This window comes from Macrobrachium rosenbergii, chromosome 48, assembly GCF_040412425.1.
Source record: "Macrobrachium rosenbergii isolate ZJJX-2024 chromosome 48, ASM4041242v1, whole genome shotgun sequence".
In the NCBI taxonomy this organism is placed as follows: domain Eukaryota; kingdom Metazoa; phylum Arthropoda; class Malacostraca; order Decapoda; family Palaemonidae; genus Macrobrachium; species Macrobrachium rosenbergii.
The window spans coordinates 74,945,220-74,962,719 of NC_089788.1; the positions used below are offsets into that span (position 1 = coordinate 74,945,220).

Below are 17,500 nucleotides of genomic sequence, written 5' to 3' on the forward strand. Positions count from 1 at the left end.
ATTTCTTTATTTATTTGTGAAGTTACCTTGGAACTTTTTCCTGCTGAAAATATTTGGTATTCAATTCAGCTCTCTCTCTCTCTCTCTCTCTCTCTCTCTCTCTCTCTCTCTCTCTCTCTCTCTCTCTCTCTCTCTCTCTCTCTCTCTCTCTCTCAGAATTTGATTCAACTAACTAACGTCTATCTATGTATATATCTATCTATACATATATAAAAATATGTGTACATATGTATATGAATATTTATATCTTAAATTTATGTACATGGAGAGAGAGAGAGAGAGAGAGAGAGAGAGAGAGAGAGAGAGAGAGAGAGAGAGAGATTCTCAAAGTAACGCAAAGCAGGGCTGTCACATCAAGATCTTGACAGTAAAATATACACGCGCGCACGTGTAGAATGACACACGTGAAGAAATAATATATGGATGTGTGTAGGTGTTTGTTTTGATAACTTTTTTTTTCAGATGCGCGCAGGTGTTTGGGGGACCCTGTTGTTTGTTGTGTGTGTGTGTGTTTGTGTTTGTGTTTGTGTTTGTGTGTGTTAGTCCTGTTGTGTTAGGCCCTAGGGTCGAATAACAAGCGAAGGCTGTATTGGTAAACAAACAACTTTTTTTAAGGCTATTTTATATTCAAAATGGACGATGATTTTTTTTTTTTTTGAGAAATAAGATTTATTATTTTTATTTTTTGGTTTCTCGTAAGTTTATAAAGAAATCCTACCTTTTCAATTTGTTTTCAAAAGAGGTGTATTGATTGTTTCATGTAATTCCATTAAGTATTTTGTACGAGTTGAAGGTGCTTTTATTTGAGAAATAAAAGTTACCATAAGTATTTTATAAGAATTGACGATGCTTTTATTTGAGAAATAAACATTTTACTAAAAGTATTTTATAACAGCTGACGATGCTTTTATTTGAGAAAAAAAATTACAAATTTTTTTTTTGCTTTCGTAATTTAGCAAAAAAGAAAAAAGATTACTCTCATAGTTCATTTTCTAAAGAGATTTATTCATTATCTCATATAATTCCATTTTTATTCTCTACCTCTTTCTTTTCTCTCTCATGATCGTGAGAACAGTTGCTTCTGAGCTATCTTAATCTCTTATCTCTATTTCCTTTATTTATTTATTTATTTATTTTTTTTACATTTTTTATGTATTCCTTCCCACCTGTTTGTGTGTACATTTGCTTATAACTTTCTCATATCTTCCGTTTTTTATTTTTCAGCAGGAAATTCGTAGAGAGAGAGAGAGAGAGAGAGAGAGAGAGAGAGAGAGAGAGAGAGAGAGAGAGAGAGAGAGAGAGAGAGAGAGAGAGAGAGTTCTGGAAGTTAATAGAGAGAGAGACATTTCTGGAAGTTAATTGAGAATTCTGGAAATTGAGAGAGAGAGAGAGTTCTGGAAATTATTAGAGAGAGAGAGAGAGAGACGTTCTGGAAGTTAATTGAGAACTCTGGAAATTGAGAGAGAGAGAGAGAGAGAGAGAGAGAGAGAGAGAGAGAGAGAGAGAGAGACAGACAGAAAGATTAGATATATATATGTATATATATATATATATATATATATATATATATATATATATATATATATATATATATATATATATATATATATGTATGTATATATATATATACATATATATAGAGAGAGACTAATAATTTCCAGAATTAGAGCTCTGGAAGTTAACTGAGAGAGAGAGAGAGAGTATGAATTTAAGAGTGAGCGTTCTGGAAATTGAGAGAGAGAGAGAGAGAGAGAGAGAGAAACAGCAGCCAGGTCCCTACAGAGTGGTACAGACGGAAAGAAATAAATTTATTTTGAGGTTGTAGGCCTATAAGAGGAATCCACAGGCATAGGCTTAGCAGGATCTGGTGGAGTCAGGAGCGAACCTGGCTACAGGTTTGATACGGGTCCCGTTTCATTATCTTGGAGGACTTGTTAGCTTTTGGGCGTTGCCGTACTCAGGAATTTTTTTTTTTTTTTTTTTTTTGAGAAATAAAAGATAGATTAATAAAAGAAGTGAGTAGAGAAAGAGAGTGTTGCAGTAATTACGGAAAAATGAAAGCAGATATACTGGTTAGAATCAAGAGTATTTTGATTCAGGAAACCTATTTCAGAGAGAGAGAGAGAGAGAGAGAGAGAGAGAGAGAGAGAGATTGAAAGCATTTGCTAATTAGGTATTGAAATGATAAAATTGTAACAAAAAAAAAAAGAATAACTAATAGTATATGTTGAGAGACAGTACAAATTGTTGAACTTTGACAAGAAGTTATGATGAGAAAGAGTACTGTCATTTCTTTTACAAATTTTATTGGGAAACATTACTATGATTCCTGTTCCTGATATTTTCGTATTTTAGAGAGAGAGAGAGAGAAGACAAGATACGCCTTTGTATACTATAATTACAAGAAGAGAAACCTATTATTTATGAGTCAACTCTCTCTCTCTCTCTCTCTCTCTCTCTCTCTCTCTCTCTCTCTCTCTCTCTCTCTCTCTCTCTCTCTCTCCAGCTGTAGTAGAAATACACACACGAAGTCAAACTCTATTGGGGAACATATTTGTTTGAGAGACCCTCTCTCTCTCTCTCTCTCTCTCTCTCTCTCTCTCTCTCTCTCTCTCTCTCTGCGGTTCCAAGATGCCGAGGCGGGGGAGAGGTGTTATTTTAGGCGCACTTCTTCATCTTCTGTGAGTATCCGAAGCCAACACGAATCCGGGGAGAGAGAGAGAGAGAGAGAGAGAGAGAGAGAGAGAGAGAGAGAGAGATACCTGATTTGCGTGTTTTCGCCGCTTTTTTACCGTAGCGGAAATGAAGCTCTCTCTCTCTCTCTCTCTCTCTCTCTCTCTCTCTCTCTCTCTCTCTCTCTCTATATATATATATATATATATATATATATATATATATATATATATATACATACATATGTGTGTATATACATAATACATATGCATAAATATATACGTTTGATATGTATATATACATACGCATACATACATACATACATACGTGCCTTGTTTACTGTGTATGCAAGTGTGTATGTATGTATGTACGTATGCATGTATTATTCTAGTACAGCATCATTGCCCTTTCAATAATGACTCCACGGTTACAGAAAGCACCCCCCCTCTCCCCTCCCCCCTTCCCCCCCTTTTCTGAGAATAACATTCAACAGAACTCTTACATAAAAGTATATTTGATTGCTCCCTGGCATTTCGCAATTCCTTAGGGGAATAATTCCTTTTATTTGTATTCAGTCGTCAAAAGAAATCTGCTTATTTATTATTGACTGTAACTGTAATGGAATTTTTTTATATTTTTTTGTGTGTGCTTCCTACTTTAAAGTAGGAAAGTACATATTAGTTAATAGCGTTGCGTAATACTGATATGATATACGATGGGAAATCTGTTATGCTGTATGGGTTGTTCGGCTCAACTGTGCCTTGAGATCTCTTCTTCTTCCTGTTTTTTTTCTGTTATGTCCTGTCTTCCTTTAGGAGGCATTAAAGTCGAGGTTATATTTCTCTCTCTCTCTCTCTCTCTCTCTCTCTCTCTCTCTCTCTCTCTCTCTCTCTCTCTCTCTCTCTCTCTGTAGGCATTTTAAGATAGGGGGCATCAGTTATGCTCTATGGTTTGTATGGCTCAACGATGCTTTGGGATTCTCTCTCTCTCTCTCTCTCTCTCTCTCTCTCTCTCTCTCTCTCTCTCTCTCTCTCTCTAGCATACCTCTTATAACCCAAGAAGGGGATTATTCCTGGTTGTTAGTTGACTGTTGTGGGTCACAGCCGAGATGGAAAAATAAAACAAAATCTTTACAATACTTTTTTATGCAGAATGGTCTGCTACATTACTGAGGTAATAATAATAATAATAATAATAATAATAATAATAATAATAATAATAATAATAATAACTGGTCTCAATTTATTATCCTCACACCCTTTCCTCACCTAGGCAGCGACCCACCTCAGTCGACCATTGACAATCTACCTAATTCACTACTTAAGTCATTATCTGCACAATAAATTTCCTGTTGAAAAAGGGAGATCATTATAATAATGAGAACAACAGTGAGTAATTAAGCTATAATGAGAGTGGTCCCGTTGTTCGTCAAGTCGAGTAGCTTAATTGTCTTGCATGTTTGTGCGTTTGTGTGTGTATGTGTGTGTGTTTGTGCGCGTTTTTTTCAACGGATTTGACAGACACCCTTGACGTGGCCTTGTGTCACTTAGTGGCCCCATTAGTGTCCACGAAACATTTCACGAAATATTCGACGAAGCAATGAGGGAGAATAATTGGGGGTCCTTTTGTTTTGCGGTAATATATATATATATATATATATATATATATATATATATATATATATATATATATATATATATATATATATATATATATATATATTTATATATATATATATATATATATATATATATATATATATATATATATATATATATATATATATATATATATATATATATATATATATATATATGAGGTCTAGTCTATTCCACTTTTGTTTCTCTTTTAAAAGTGATTGTACTTTATACATTGTTAAACTCTCTCAAAGGCTGCTGCCATTTTTTTTTATAACTTACCATCAATGACCGTAAATTCTGATTGTGAGAACATGTCAGATTATCTCCCGTCAGAAATATTTTTAATGACAATTTCTTTATTATTATTTCTCTGTCATTGAGTTTGTATTTATATTTAAATACAGTTTCCTTATATGCAACTCAGAAATTCCCTGAAGACATTCCTGGGTGGGGATTGCTAGGTCAAAACAAGTAAAAAATACGCCGAGGAGGATTTCTTCGGCGGAGTCGAGTTTTCTGTACAGCCGCTATACATCGTATAATCAAGGCAACCGAAAATGGATATGTCTTTCAGTGGTGTCGGTATAATGCTGTATGAGCCGCAGCCCATGAAACTTTAAACACGGCCCGGTGGTGGCCTATCCTACATCGTTGCCAGAAGCACGATTATGGCTAACTTCAACCTTAAATATAATAAAAACTACTGAGGCTAGAGGGCTGCAATTTGGTATGTTTGATGATTGGAGGGTGGATGATCAACATACCAATTTACAGCCCTCTAGCCTTAGTAGTGTTTAAGATCTGAGGGCGGACAGAAAAAGTGCGAACGGACAGACAAAGTCAGCGTAATAGTTTTCTTTTCAGAAAACTGATAATCATTTTATTTCTCATACGGGTTTTCAATGGGTTTCAGTGGAAATTGTATATGAAATTATTCGGATATTGAGAAGTTTAAGCGTTCATCGTATGGTAGCTGGGTTTCCATAGATCTGGTGAAATTGGGGATAAACTTTTACATATTTTGTATTTATTTTTTTTAATTTGAAAAATGGCTTCTCTCTCTCTCTCTCTCTCTCTCTCTCTCTCTCTCTCTCTCTCTCTCTCTCTCTCTCTCACACACACACACACACACACACACACACACACACTCTACATTTTACAGAAGAATTTTTTAATTGTCCATCATACCTCGTGTGGGACGTCTCTCTCTCTCTCTCTCTCTCTCTCTCTCTCTCTCTCTCTCTCTCTCTCTCTCTCTCTCTCTCACACACACACACACACACACACACACACACACTTGGCTCTCGTTTCATAATATTCATGTTTGTTGTTACAACCGAATGCGTCCCAAGATTTATATGCAACCTCTGTTGACTTTACTCGTTCAGTGTAAAGTAATGTTTATATTATAAAGCTTGGCTGCTTTTTAAAGCACATAGTTACGTATGTGCTTTTTTATTTCTTTGTGTTGTTTGTTGTGTAACCAACTGGTGTCGCTGGAATATGTTGCTGGGTTTAATTTAATTATTTGTTTTTATTTTTATGTGATAGTGACGTCACAGTTCTGAATTATTGCCAAACTTTTTATATATTTATTTAATTTTTATATTTATTTTTATATTTAGTTTTTTTTTATTTTTAACAAGTGATGTTGCATCGTTATGTCCAAACTCTTAAATTGAGAATTTTTTCAATTTTTTTTTAGAAAACAAAATTTTTTTTTAATGATTTGCCGTCATATCTTCATTTTTTTTGTTTCGATGTGAAAAATTTGTATCTTTTATTTTTAAAATAAGTTTTAGTTTCCTGTAAAATAAAACTATTGTGCCGGCTTTGTCTGTCCGTCCGCACTTTTTCTGTCCGCCCTCAGATCTTAAAAACTACTAAGGCTAGAGGGCTTCAAATTGGTATGTTGATCATCTTCCCGCCAGTCATCAAACATACCAAATTGCAGCCCTCTAGCCTCAATAGTTTATATTTTATTTAAGGTTGAAGTTAGCCATAATCGTGCTACTGGCATCTATATAGGGTAGGGCATCCTCCGGGTCGTGGTTAAAGTTTCATGGGCCGCGGCTCATACAGCATTATACCGAGACCACCGAAAGATAGATCTATTTTCGGTGGCCTTGATTATACACTGTACAGAAAACTCGACTGCGTCGAAGAAACTTCGGCGCATATTTTACTTGTTTTTTTAGAGGTTACTTTCATTGTTTATAAACTGCAGTTTTATTTCGTCAACGCATCATTACTCATTTAATTAATCATTTATTTACTCTGTCAACTGACATTCCAACTTATCTGCAAGCATAATATTTTAGCTCCTCACTTACGTTTTAACCTTTAAAACATTCGTTTTTATTGTCATTTTCTTATCATTTATTCTGCTGCCTTCAAGATGTTTTCTGCAGTCTGGAGGTTAAACAAATATTTTTTTTAAATTTGTCAAATCCATAAGTATATCTTAGTTTTACCAGACCACTGAGGAGCTGATTAACAGCTCTCCTAGGGCTGGCCCGAAGGATCAGACTTGATTTTACGTGGCTAAGAACCAGTTGGTTACTTAGCAACGGGACCTACAGCTTCTTGTGGAATCCGAACGACATTATAGCGAGAAATGAATTTCTGTCACCAGAAATAAATTCCTCTAATTCTTCATTAGCCGGCCGGGGACTCGAACTCCGGCCTAGCGAGTGCTAGTCCACAACTCCACCGACTCGACCAACGAGGAACTGTGTCAACTCCTTAAACTAGAAATTATGCAATAATTAGGAATATTAAATTTAAAATTTGTCAAGTCCATAAACTAGAAATTATTGTGCAATAATTAGCAATAATCTAATTTTTTACAATTTATTGGTTTCAGGGTCATTGGTATCTGAAGAATTCAGTTTCTCTTCAGATCCGGCAACGTGATTTTGAAGCAATATGCTTCTGGTGGTGGTAAATCCCCCATTTGACCTTCGACCATAGATATATGACCTTGACCTAACTCCGTACGTTTGCTTCATAAATTTCGTTTACATATAGGAATACTTCATATCATGCAGTTTACAAGTTATGTATAAAAATAAATACTTTTGTTATACTTTTGACCTGCGAGTATGACATTGACATTGACCCTTGGAGCCACCACAGAAAACTAACCTTGACCTAAGGACCCACCACGATGAGTTTTGCCCCTCCATCAAAGTTGAAGTTCTTCTAATCGAATGATATTTGCAATTGTAGTGCTTTGGTTTGTCAGAAAATATTGCATTACTTTGCACATTTTTTTTCATAAATCTTCAGTTTTTTTGAAAAATATATAAGGTAAAAAGACATTATAATTATAGGGCTGTGTTTTGTCAAGAAATATTGCAAGACTTTGCAAATTTTTTTGCATTCACATTTTCAGCTTTTGGGGAAAATATAAGAACAAAAACATCTTATTGTTTGTAGTTTTTTTATGAGAAAATGTCTGTAATATTTTTTTCGAGTAAATTCGAAATCTATTTATAAATCACAAGAGGAATTTCATTGTTTATAATATTCGATTTTTTTCTATAAAAAAACAAAAGGAATTTCATTGTTTACAATATTTGACTTTTTCCATAAAAAACCACAAGAGGAATTTCATTGCTTATAATATTTGATTTTTTTAGAGAGAAAATTCGAAATCGAATTATAAACCACAAGAGGAATTTCATTGTTTATAATATTTGATTGTTTTTGGAGAAAAAACAACGTCATCTAATTCTTTATAATATATCTTCTTTATAATATAATATCTAATTGTTTACATTTAATTTTTTTTTTTTAAATCCGAAATCGTCGCTTCGTCCTCAAAAACCAGCAATGGAAGAACTCTTTGGAGGGGTGGGGGGGTTAGCAATTTCAAGCACGCCTTGCACCGCTGCATAGCAACAAATAGGAAGGAATGTTTCAGTAGTCGGTTGCTCTTTTCATTTGTTTACCGTTTGGTTTTATAGATAGTCGCTGCTGGCTATTAGATAGTCGGTGGCTATGTAGATAGTCAGTGGCTGTTTAGTTGTTTGTGGCTGTTTAGATAGTTGTTGGCTGTACAGATAGTCTGTGGCTATTTATTTAGTGTGTGGCTATTTAGATAGTCCGGGACTATTTAGATAGTCCGTGGCTATTTAGATAGTCTGTTACTATATAGATAGTCTGTGGCTATTTAGATAGTCTGTGGCTATTTAGATCATCATAGTCACTGGCTATTTTGATATTCTGTGGTCGTCTATTTAGATGTTGTGTGGCTATTTTAGATTCTGTGGCCGTCTGGGTAGTCTGGGGCTAATTAGATCTGTGGCTATTTAGATAGTCTGGGGCTATTTAGATAGTCTGTGGCTGTTTTGATAGCCACTGCCTATTTAGATAGTCTGCGTCTGTTTAGGTACACTGTGGCTATTTAGATAGTTGCTTGTTACTGAAATTGTCTGTGAATACTTATATACTCACTGGCTAATTAGGTAGTCTGTTTCTATTTATCATGTAGAATATGTGTGTAGCTTCGTTTGGTGATAAATATGGGGATATGACATTAGATCATCGTCTTGCTATCGTTATTTATATTTAATTACGACTTTTGTCACTGAATTGTGACTTTCAATTGATGATGAAGTTGGGTATAGTTCTCTCTCTCTCTCTCTCTCTCTCTCTCTCTCTCTCTCTCTCTCTCTCTCTCTCTCTCTCTCTCTGTATATATGTATATCTATATGAACTGCTCTATACAAAAACGGGATTCTATTTAGCTAAATCACTACAGTAAAAATAAGATAGTTTAGAGAATTATTGCAATCAACATCCTAGTAACTGCAGATACTTCTTTGCCTAAAGAAATATCCTATATACACATTAATTATATATTTATTAATTATATATTTCCTTTGTCGTCCTTAATTTTATGAAAATAAACCACAATATTAACATATACCATATTTTCAATAATATGAATGAGAGACAAAAAAGGGTAAAAGTGTTCAGGTTTTATCCGGCGAATGCCAGGTGCCCCGGGCACCGTATTCTAGCAACGACGACGCGGTATTTGAAAAGAGGCTGCCCCTTAGCTGGCAAGGCAGACTGAGGGTATTTGGGTATTACCGGGCTTCTAAAAACACTTACTTTAGCTTCGCGCTCTCACGGGCTACAGAGAGAGAGAGAGAGAGAGAGAGAGAGAGAGAGAGAGAGAAAATGGTTGTGAAAATTGTGAAACTGTAGAGAGAGAGAGAGAGTAACGTTTATGTAAATTGTGAAACGAGAGAGAGAGAGAGAGAGAGAGAGAGAGAGAGAGAGAGAGAGAATGTTTATGAAAAATTTGAAATTGTAGAGAAAGAGAGAGAGAGAGAGCGAGAGGGAGAAAAGGGTTGTAAAAATTGTGAAACGGTAGAGAGAGAGAGAGAGAGAGAGAGAGAGAGAGAGAGAGAGAGAGAGAGAGAGAGAGAGAATGCTTATGAAAATTTTGAAACTGTAGAGAGAAAGAGAGAGAGAATGGTTATGATAATTGTGAATTTGTAGAGAGAGAGAGAGAGAGAGAATGGTTATGAAAATTGTGAATTTGTAGAGAGAGAGAGAGAGAGAGAGAGAGAGTGGAGGGTATGTGTATGTATGTATGTATGTATGTCTTGTCTTTCTCTGTCTGTGTCTGTGACGGTATCTATTTCCAGTAAATGCTGTATCTTTGGAGATTTTAACACATTTTGGTGCCAAGTGAGTGTCTTGGGCACGGGGGTGGGGATGTAAGGGTAGTCTGGGAAAAGGGGGAGGGAGACTAAGTTGGGGGTGGGTAGAGAAGCGAATGAGGTAGTAGAGAGACATGGGAGAAAGAAAGAGAGAGAGAGAGAGAGAGAGAGAGAGAGAGAGAGAGAGAGAGAGAGAGAGAGAGAGAGACTGTTGGAAGTTTCCACTGTAAAAGTTCAAAGATTTTTCTACTATATTTCACAGCCTCTGTTTGAAGAGAGAGAGAGAGAGAGAGAGAGAGAGAGAGAGAGAGAGAGAGAGAGAGGGGGGGGGGTGGAGGGACCTAAAGAAGAAGGGGTAGCGTGCCCCCAAGTTGTTCTATTCTTGAAGAACGGAGGAGAGGAAGGGGAAGAGGAAGAAGAAGAAGAAGAAGAAGAAGAGGAGTAAGTGTGGAAAAGGGGGTGGGGGGTCAAAGAAGACCTTTAGTTTCGACCAAGCCGGTGTTGTGAGTGGACTTCGTGCCCTCTTGCTGCCCAATTGCCCGAGAAGGACCTCAAACTTCTTCTTTTTTGAAAAAGGAGAGAGTGAGTTTGGGGTACATGTGTCTGGTGTGCGTGTTTGTTTAACATTCACCACCCCAGAGCGCCTTCGTATCCTTCGCACCGGTCGTCACTCCTTCAAGCAAAACCAGCTCCTACTCCTTCAGGAAGAAGAGTTCCTCCTCCTCCTCCTCCTCCTCCTCCACCTCCTTCAGGAAGGAAGCGCCCCTGTTTTTTCCGCCGTTCGTCTGAAGTACTACCTTAGCAATGGCTGATGACGAGGTAAATGGGGTTAGGGAATTTGTCAGACCCGGAAGGAGTTCTGATTTAAATATGATTTAAGAATAAGAGTATGATTCCCTGAGGAGTGACTGAGAGTCCGCCGGAACAGGGATGACAGGCGGAAGTGACTGTCAGAAATGACCGTCACAAATGACAGGCAGAATTGACAGGAGTAAATGACAGGTCTGTTCTAATGAGCCCCAGAGTTCTTAGATCCGAAGGTAAGTATTATAGTCTTGCATTTGTCTCGACTGGTAGCAGCCGCTGGATGGACTTCAAGGTGCAGCTGGGCACAGCCCGGCAACAGCAGGGCACAGCACTGAATATGCCACTGCTGTTGCTGCTGCACATCCTTTGCTGCTGTTGTAGAATACTGGCATGCTTGGTGATGTAGGTCTTAGAACTGTGAAGACAGCCATGACATGTCATGTCTTGCGCAAGTTTCAAGATTTTTTTATTTTCCTTGTTGGTGTCTTGAAGAGGAACGGTGGCGGGGAAGTTTAATCAGTTGTGATGACAAGGAAGGTATACATGACTGTGTATACATCTGTATAAGTGCATACATACGTGCGTAACCTCATACATAGTTCATACATTTGTATGACTTTGAATAAATATCTCATGGGAGGCCTGTCTGAGGTGAAATTAACATCGAGAATAAAAAGGCGGAATATCTCTTCATTTCCTCCAGTTTTTTTCCTCAGTTCTTCTTTTCCTATCCTCTATTTTTCCTCAGTTCTTCTTATCATCTCCATTCTTTTTCCTCAGTTCCTCTTTTCCTTGGGGCAGTCACTCCGCGCATGCGTAATTCTCTGTGTGGGTTTTATCAGACGGTATAGAGAGAATTTAGTTATTTTTATAAATTGAAATATTGTATAAGTTTACCAATGTTTATCAAATTTGTCATCAAGTCTTTTGCTGTGGGAAAGCTTCCTAGTTCTTCAGGAACTTTATCTAATAATAATAATAATAATAATAATAATAATAATAATAATAATAATAACAATTATTATTATTATTATTATTATTATTATTATTATTATTATTATTATTCTCTTCAAACCTTAATTATTCTCTTCTTCTCTTCTTCTTCTTCTTCTTCTTCTTCTTCTTCTTCTTCTTCCCTTGACAGTGTCATTGCTATCATGATTAACTCGTTTGAGACAGACTGTCACTTTTACAGAGCATTGTTACTGACTGAAGGAAACTATATATATATATATATATATATATATATATATATATATATATATATATATATATATATATATATATATATACATATATATATTCAATTTTCTTTTTTTATGATGAGAGTATCTGACTTTTTTTCTAGCCGGTTACCCATCCAAGCACTGACCAGCTCAGACGTTGCTTTGTTGCAAGATGTAACTTCCGTTTCTCGCCCCAAAGCTAACAAGCTTTGGAAATCCATTCCCTCTTCTGTTTTCCCTGAATTTCTAAACTTCACGTCAGCTTATGCGGACCAGACTTGTTGATGGGGAACTCTGGAGGTATCGCCTACAATTTGCCTTGCGGTGTACACTGTAGGTGGTATTGTCAGCCCTTTCCAGAGCTCTCCAACTCCTTCAACTTTACTTGTCATTAATTTTCTCTGTTTGATAATAATAATAATAATAATAATAATAATAATAATAATAATAATAATAATAATATTAAATTACTTTTCACCAATTTACTTTTTGTATTAATAATAATAATAATAATAATAATAATAATGATAATAATAATAATAACCCACATTAATAACGCAATGACGTCACAGCGGTTGACAATTCGACGATGCTTTTTTTTTTTTTTTTTGACGGTCGAGAAGTTCGACCAACCGACTGAGCGATCGATCAACTGACCCACAGGAAGCGTAGTTGATCGTGATTGATGATAATTGATTGCAATTGATTGATGAAAGGGGGCTGGGAGGGTGCTGCAGTGGGGGGGAGAGTGTTATTGGCTACTTCGCTTTTATTGAGAGAGAGAGAGAGAGAGAGAGAGAGAGAGAGAGAGAGAGAGAGAGAGAGTTCCGAAAATGTAACTTTTGTCATTCATCTTTTTTATTTTTCTTGAATATATTTCTTGAATATTTTACTTTTAAATTTTACTTTGATATATTATTTTAATATTTTTTTTTACTTTAAAGTTTGTTTTAATGCTTTACTTTAAATATTACTTTAATATTTTTACTTTAGTTTTACATATTACTTTAGTATTTTAGTTCAATATATATTATTACTTAAAATTTTTACTGTACTGTGTTGGTTGAATACTTTACTTTAATATTTTAAATTTAAATATTACTTTAATATTTTTAATTGAATATGGCTTTAATAATTTTACTCTAAAGATTACTTTAATATTTATAATTTAAATATAACTTTAATATTTTTAATTGAAATATTAATTCAATATTTTTACTTTAATACATTATTACTTGAATATTTCCCTGTCTTTGTTGGGCTAATTTCGTTTTGCATCTTCGAAGTACGGAAGGAATTACATTACGTGCACCTCGTGCTTCTTTGTGCTTTTTGATTTTCGCGTCGTGCTTGCACGTAATTTGTCGTGCGCTGTCTTAGAACTCACTTAACACTTTAAATTGAGTGTTGTAATTGTTTTTTATGATACTTTTATATACTTATAAAGTTCACTTTTTTTTTATAGAGAAACCGATGTTGAAGAATTTAGATTCACTGAGTTTTAGCAGCAGAGAGAGAGAGAGAGAGAGAGAGAGAGAGAGAGAGAGAGAGAGAGAGAGAGAATACGCGATTTCTCTCGGAATTAATATTATATTCTTTCCATAATGACAGGTTATTATCATTATTATTATTATTATTATTATTATTATTATTATTATTATTATTATACGTCTAGTATAGCAGTGTTGTCATCAACTATGCCAATACGTGTACCAGTGTTAATAATATTAACAATAATAATAATAATATGAGATTATTGTTGTGTTATTAGCTACGTTCGTGAGATCAGCATAACGAGAGATTGTTATGATATAAGTAGATTATCATAAAACTGTATAAGTGAGCTTATTAAGCTCAAACAGAGACTTTAAGTAAGTAAATAAACTAAAATCTTGCATTAAAATGAATAAATGATAATCTGGTAATTACTAGATATTACTGAAGCTGAGTTATTCTGCAGAAAGTAGACTGTAGCTTGTGTAGGGGAAGGAGCGGTTTTTACAGCAAGCGGTGCCAAGCTTGGGGAGAGACTAGCTATTTATAATATAGGCGAGAATATCGTCTCTCTCTCTCTCTCTCTCTCTCTCTCTCTCTCTCTCTCTCTCTCTCTCTCTCTCGATGCGCACACAGCTGTCTTATTCTTTTTTTTATCGTCTCTACATTTCTGCCTTTTAAAAATGTTTTTTTTTTATTGTGGCTTCCCCCACTTAATGCTCTCTCTCTCTCTCTCTCTCTCTCTCTCTCTCTCTCTCTCTCTCTCTCTCTCTCTCTCTCTATATCTCTCTGATAGAGAAAGAGAGAGAGAGAGAGATTTTAAAACCTGATAAAAAAATTACAAAAAATGGACAAACTTATCCTGGATTGTATATATATATATATATATATATATATATATATATATATATATATATATATATATATATATATATATATATATATATATATATATATATATATATATATATATATAATACTAAATATATATATATATATATATATATATATATTTTACAGTATATAAATTCTAAAATTAAATAATCTTTTCTTTTCTTTCTAATCTTCTTCCTAACCTCTTCCTTCCCTTCCCCCCTTTTATCCGGACGTTTCTTTTCCCCCTTCATCCGTGAGGCTTCTCAGGGTCTGCGTGTCTTCTCTCTAACGCATGTCTGTCTGTCTGTCTGTCTCTCACACTCAATTTCACATGAAATAAAAAAAAAGAAGAAAAAATCTAAATCTTCCTTGACAGGGACTTGGATGTCAAAGGATCAGACTAACTAACTAAAAGAAAAGATTCTCTCTCTCTCTCTCTCTCTCTCTCTCTCTCTCTCTCTCTCTCTCTCTCTCTCTCTCTCTCTCTGTACACACACATATATATGAACGCCTAAACCTATGGAAAATTATCAGTAAAACCTAAATTAATAAATAGTTTAGTTTTAAAACTTACGCTTTTGAGTCTTAGCATTACGCCACATTTTTCCCATCTTTCTAATTCTCTCTCTCTCTCTCTCTCTCTCTCTCTCTCTCTCTCTCTCTCTCTCTCTCTCTCTCTCTCTCTCTCTCGTGAGTAGCACAGGCGTTCTGGGGAAGAGAGGCCTTGCTTATAACGCACACTAATGCTGTTATATGAATCGTGGTCTGCGTTGTCGATATTATGGCTTCGTCGCTTTTCTTCCATCTGCTGACTCAGCTTAAATCCGGCGTCCTCATTGGCTCCTCTCTCTCTCTCTCTCTCTCTCTCTCTCTCTTCTCAAGGCGATGCGGTGTGCCTCTGGGGTCGGTTGATGGGTTGATGCGTCTTCTCAGGCTATTCGTGTCGAGAGATATCCCTCCGGCCTATTCTTCAACCCTCTCTCTCTCACATCCTTACCACATGTCCAGACCATCTCAGTCTTGACTCTCTTATCGTATCAGTCATCATGCTGTTTTATATTAGGTTAAATATGTTAATGGTATTATTAGTATTATTGTATGATTGTGCTATGAGTGACCTTTGAACCTTGAAATCTATTATATGTTCGTTTTCATGTTTTATCTTAGAACTTATATGGCATATTATTTTAATATTAATATTGCCTGGGTAAAATGATATTAAAGGCAGGCAATATGACTTAGATATAGACTGCCCCGTCGTCCAGCCCGGGGTCTAGCCTCTCTTGTCTGTGTCCTCTTAATAAGTGGGAAGAATTAAAGTATATTTTGTTGTAAATAAATTAAGAAATAAATAAATATATAGGTTAATATCGGGCGTATTTTTTGCAAGGTCATGTCATAAAAAAGTCAAGCTCGTCGTATTCCTTTCCTCGCCCAGGGGATCGAATCCGAGTTCTACAGGTTGCTTTTTTATTTTTGGGATTATGTATTTATTTATTTACTTAATATTTTTTTTTATTCCTGAACACAGACACCAGAAAGATAGTTGTAAGTAATCCAACACATATAGTAAAGAAATCAATTTGCCCAAGGACGAAAAGGTCTCTCTCTCTCTCTCTCTCTCTCTCTCTCTCTCTCTCTTTTCTTTCTCTTTCTCCCTCTCTCTCTCTCTCTCTCTCTCTCTCTCTCTCTCATTTCTCTCTCGTTTTTTTTTCTTTCTCACCTTTGTTTTTGTCTCTCTCTCTCTCTCTCTCTCTCTCTCTCTCTCTCTCTCACTTTTCTTTCTCTCTCTCTCTCTCTCTCTCTCTCTCTCTCTCTCTCTCTCTCTCTCTCTCTCTCTCTCTCTCTCCCCGAAAGGGATCTCCTCCAGCCGAAAAACAAACAAATATCCGAAATGGGTCTGTTTGTGCTCCCGGGGGCTCGATTGCCGGAATATGGTTCCTTCCTCGAAAAGATGGAACAAAGGGGGACTTGGAATTATTGGCGGTCTTAACAGACCGTCTTTGGAGTTGAAACCGAGAACCATTATGTCTGCTCAGATCAGGGAGCGGTATTGTTTCTCAGTGATTGCCATTTTGCTTTTTTTTTTAGTTTTCTATATCAGCTCAATCTGACCTTTCGGTCGGATAGTATTGCTTCTCGGTTTTGGCGAGAGAGATAGATACGAGGAATAAGGATTAGTATTGTCGATGAAAAAGGTATTGTTCTTCAGTTTTAGTTATCAAAAAGTATTGTTTCTCAGTGATTTCCATTTATCTTTTTTTTTATTTAAGGTCGTTTTGACCTTTCGGTTGGGTAGTATTGCTTCTCGGTTTTGGCAAGAGATATGAATACGGGAAATGATGATGATAAAGGTATTGTTCTTCAGTTTTAGTCATTACCAAAAAGTATTGTTTCTCAGTGATTGTTTTTTATTATAACAGCTCAGTTTGACCTTTCGGTTTTCTGGTATTGCTTCTCGGTATTGGTAAGGGACATGAATATGGGAAATTATGAGTATTGTTCCTCAGTTAATTAACCTTCATGTTATTTTTCGTATCTTAATATAAATAAACACCAATTGATAATTAATGTGAAAACCTTCGCGTTTATTAATTCCTCATTTATAAAACACTGAAATAATCCTCTGTATGGAACGCAACCATTCAGATCAGCATCCTGCGCACGACGCGCCGAAAACGAATCTCTTCTGCGCATGACGTCACGTGAAAACCCTTCCTTACCGTGATGATATGCAAGCGAGTTACTAGTGCACTATTATCATTATCATTATCGTCTTGTATCAGTAACATCGTCCACGATACTTAAATAAGAGAGTGTGTATATTAAAGTATGATTCATAAAGAAAAGCGGACTATAAGAAAATGGATAGATAAATAGATAGACAGTTGTTAAATGAGCTTAGATTATGCACATTCGGTTGCGCATACAGAAAGGATTTATGCTCATAGAGAAAGAGAGTGAGACAGAGAGATAGAGAGAGAGAGAGAGAGACGAACGCGCTCGCATAAATATAGAGCCGCATATGCATATATGCTCATACGCGCACATACACACACATACACGCACACGCGCTCACACCCGCGCATACTAAAGGTGAGTT

At 35.8% G+C, this 17,500-nt stretch overlaps 1 protein-coding gene across 4 annotated transcripts in view; it reads left to right on the plus strand.

Moving 5' to 3' along the window:
• The window catches only part of Atpalpha (sodium/potassium-transporting ATPase subunit alpha), a 390,394-nt gene that overhangs the window by 195,655 nt on the left and 177,239 nt on the right, over positions 1-17,500 (plus strand). Inside the window, exon 1 of one of the 4 annotated variants that reach the window (XM_067092189.1) lies at positions 10,422-10,813. The exons of 1 other annotated variant lie outside the window; for it this stretch is intronic. In XM_067092189.1, the coding sequence (XP_066948290.1) occupies positions 10,799-10,813 (15 nt within the window). In that variant the 5' untranslated portion in view covers positions 10,422-10,798. Of the gene's footprint in view, positions 1-10,421; positions 10,814-17,500 lie in introns of those variants that run through there. 2 more of the 4 variants (XM_067092190.1, XM_067092192.1) reach the window with 2 other exon arrangements.